Source organism: Egretta garzetta, unplaced genomic scaffold, assembly GCF_000687185.1.
Source record: "Egretta garzetta isolate BGI_Z169 unplaced genomic scaffold, ASM68718v1 scaffold1137, whole genome shotgun sequence".
Classification (NCBI taxonomy): domain Eukaryota; kingdom Metazoa; phylum Chordata; class Aves; order Pelecaniformes; family Ardeidae; genus Egretta; species Egretta garzetta.
The window spans coordinates 41426-45123 of NW_009260293.1; the positions used below are offsets into that span (position 1 = coordinate 41426).

Below are 3698 nucleotides of genomic sequence, written 5' to 3' on the forward strand. Positions count from 1 at the left end.
TTTCTCTCCCCACCCCGCACCCCAGGAGCAGAGGAGAGGCCTTACCTGACCGCCTGCAAAGATGACGGGAGAGCTGGATGGCTTGGGTCGATACGGGATGGTGACGCCCTTCGGGGGAGACTGGGTGACAGGCAGAGAGGAGAGGTTAGACACCGAGTGCTGCTGGCACAGGCAGCCCCCTCCCTGCACCCCAGATGCCAACACTCTGCTTTGGGTTTAAATCTGCCCTTCAGGAGGACGCAGAGCAATCCCATTTCTCCCCCATCCCAGGCACGGGGCTGAGGGAGGACACCCAAGGAGCAGAGCAGCATGCAAGGGAGGCCTGGGACAAGCAGGACACGGCTGCTCAGTGTCACCATGCTGGGCAGCACAATTGGTCACCACAGAGCCACGGGTGACAGCGTTAGTCCGTGAGTAGCTCTGGAGGCCTGGCTCGACCCCGGTTTTAAGCAGCTCCAAGCCTCACCTGGATGAGGCTGTAATCCCCAGCTATCCCTTTATCCCCCAGCAGCCGTTTCTCTGTCCTCAGCGGTTTCCACTCGCGAGGAGGGCCGCAGCTTGCCAAGGGCAGCAGGGATCCCTGCGCTGCACACGTGCCTCCCCGGGGGAAAAACGGGCCCGCGGGGAGGCCCTACCTCAAGCATGACGACGCAGATCTGTTTGACGCACTCGATGATGGACTGTGGGATCCCAGCGATGGTGATGGCTCGCTCGGTCGAGTTGGGCAGCATGTCTCCTGCCACCTGGACCTGTGCCCCCGTGCTCTGCAAAGTTTACGGTTAAAAATAGGCAGTCAGACCCCAGCGAGGGCTGTGACCTCAGCAACAAACCCCGCAGCTGGGTTATACATAGCCAAAACTTGCTGCCCCCCGCCCTTTCCCCAGAAATAAAGTCCTTTAATCCTAGCTGGAAATAATTCAGTCATCAGGAGCCTGGGGCAGGAGAGGAGGACCTGGGCTGCAGCTTTTCCCTGTAACCCAAGTCAAACCCATCTCCACAGCCAGCAGAGCTGGACAGAGTTAATCCCCCAACAACCCAGGGTCAGCAGCGCCCAGTTACCGAGGGCAGCACAGGCCCAGCAGCGCATTCCCCTGCTCCAACAACTGGGAAAAGGCTGTGGGGGGTGATTGAGAGCCCAGGGAAGGGGGGAGCAGGAACCCAGGCATCCTGCTGTGGGGGACAGTGCCGGGAAAGAGAGGCTCTGCCCTGAGTCTCGGTTTCACAAGCACTAAAAATACAAGAAGCTCTAAAAAGGTCGAATGATGCCACATCTCTACTATGTGGTACCACCCGGGGCGGAGGGCTGACGCAAGGATTTGCCCCTGAGGGCACCCGGACCCTGTGCATCCCCACCCTGGGCTGGCCGACACGAACCTCTCTTATCTCTTTGATCTTGCAGCCTCCTTTTCCAATGAGGGAACCGCACTGGCTGGCAGGTACCACGAGCCGGAGAGTGACTGGGGGCCGGCTGGCAGCTGTACTGTTGGTCATGGAGCTGCTGATGTCCTGCGAGGAAGAGGAGTTACTCAGAGGGGCCAGCCCAGCGTGGTGCCCTCGCCAGATCGGCACGCAGGGAGGTGACGTGCCTGACAGAGGGACGGGGAAGATGACGCCGGCACAGGCAGGCAAGGCCAAGGTGACCCCGGGGCTCTCCCAGTCCCATTTTCCCAGGACTTTGTTAGCAGCCCAGAAACAACACAGCCATATTTTGGGGAAGGAGAGCGCCAAACTCTGTTGTCTCAATGAAAACGGGGGTTTAACCTCCACCAGCCCAGCACAAGAGGCACCAGCTGGGTCACACCACAGCCAAATGGGAAGCGGCCATGCCAGTGCTAGAGGGGGACAAGTGGTTGCAGGCTCAGTGCATCCACAGCTCCCGCTTCAGCACGGAACCTCCCGCTGTAACGGGGGATCAGGGCAGAAGCAGCTCCGGGGGAAAAAAACAAGCCTGGCGCCGATTACAGCGGTCATGTGCTGGCAGGGGGAGGGGAGGCATAAGGCCACGGCTCAACTGACCTACTAAAATAAAAGCTTTTAACGCTGAGCCCAGCGCTTGGAGCGCCGGCAGCCAGGAGCCACACTTGGACAGGGAGCCCTTTGAGGACTCCTGCTCTCAGGGTAGGGCAGAAACAACTCTGGGCTCAGCAGGCTTTTAGGAAGCTGCGAGAGCAGAGGGGCCCTGGGGACAGATCTGCCAGTACTGGGCTGTCTCCTCCCAGGAAAGGGTCCCAAATCCAGACAAAACCAGGATTTTTACCCCCACAGGTGAGGTGAGGGCCATGGAGCTCTGCCCCACACCAGGCAGGAAGCATCACACCTTCCACACGATGCGGAGCAGGATGGAAAGCTCCTCAACACCACGGCCCTGAGCAGGCTTTAACACCCGCAGCCAGGATCCAGGTTATCCACGATCAACATCCCCCCCTGGAAGTCACCGATTCAAGGATGCAGCTCCTCCTTCAGCACTGCGAAGCCATACCCCCCAGGTCCCCGTCTCAGCAGGGACAGACAGAGCCAAGCCCCCGCTGTCCACCGAGTCGTGCCAAAGGGGAACCAGCATGACCACCCAGGAGGACAAGGGAAGCCAGGGGAGTTTTGAAGCACTGCTCCTAACCAGTGGCCACGGGATATTTTCAGGCTGGGAAAGTCCTTGCAGGGCTCCGGCACTCAGCGAGCAGCCGCTTAAGGATGGCTGAGCGCACACAGGGAAGCGTCACTGCCTGGACATTGACCCTGCTTGCAGCTGGGCAAAGATCAGGCCCCAGGGGTAAAACACTGCCAGCCCATGCGCAACAAGGCCATCCCACTGCTCATCCCCAGGGAAAGCTTTTCCTCGTACTCTGGACCCCACAGCACGCTCTAGGGCAGATCCCAGGGTCAATTTATCCAAGGACGGGGGACAGCTCGCTGCAGGGGGGCTCGAGGCCGCAGACACACCTCTTCCAGTTTGTCAATGATCATCGCAAAAGCTTTGAAGATGGCATTGGTGGGTCCAGCGAGGGTGATGATCCGTTCGGGGCAGTTCCCTTCTGAGATGTTAATGCGAGCACCACTCTGCGGGAGGAAAGCGAGGAGACATCAGGGCTCCCAGCCCCCCACTCGGACCCCCCAAAAGCAGCAGCGTGTCCATGCGCCCAGCTCGGTTCTGCGTGGGGCAGCCAGGGTCCCCTGGGATCCACTGCCAGTGATGAATCCTCCCTCCTTTCCTCGGCTCGGCTCCGGGCAGCCATCTTAGCCTCCTCGGCTTCCTGCCCAGCCCTGCCTACACTTCCCAGCATGCCTCGCGCCTGCCGGCTCCCATCTGCTGCCGGTGCCGCTGGCACCGCACTGCCTGCAAATTCCTTTTAAGGTCCGCACCGCCACGGCCCCATCAGATCCCTCCAACCCTGGGACTCACCTCCTCGCGCATCTTCTTCACGGACTCCCCTTTCTGTGCAGAGGGAGAGAAGGGAAAGGCATTAGTGCGGCCGCGGCGTGGCGGGGGGGAGGGGGGAAAGAGAGAGGCAGGGCAAGGGGGTTTGTTGCTCACTTACCTTCCCAATGATGCTTCCCACCTCCTGGGATGGAAACAAAAGCAGCAATTAGTCAGTGCTTAAAAAACTCCGGGAGTCCCAAGCTTAAACAACCCCCTTTCACAGCCAAAACAAGTTCCTCAGGACCCCAGATATCCCCCCCCCCCCCCACACCCACACTTCTCT

At 60.0% G+C, this 3698-nt stretch overlaps 1 protein-coding gene across 1 annotated transcript in view; it reads right to left on the bottom strand.

The window, feature by feature from the left end:
- The window catches only part of LOC104129610 (poly(rC)-binding protein 2), a 10559-nt gene that overhangs the window by 6314 nt on the left and 547 nt on the right, over positions 1 to 3698 (bottom strand). Inside the window, exons 2-7 of the mRNA XM_035897964.1 lie at positions 3534 to 3557; positions 3398 to 3430; positions 2938 to 3054; positions 1375 to 1506; positions 636 to 764; positions 46 to 120 (exon numbers count right to left, since the gene is read on the bottom strand). Coding sequence (XP_035753857.1) covers positions 46 to 120; positions 636 to 764; positions 1375 to 1506; positions 2938 to 3054; positions 3398 to 3430; positions 3534 to 3557 — 510 coding nt within the window. The remainder of the gene's footprint in view (positions 1 to 45; positions 121 to 635; positions 765 to 1374; positions 1507 to 2937; positions 3055 to 3397; positions 3431 to 3533; positions 3558 to 3698) is intronic.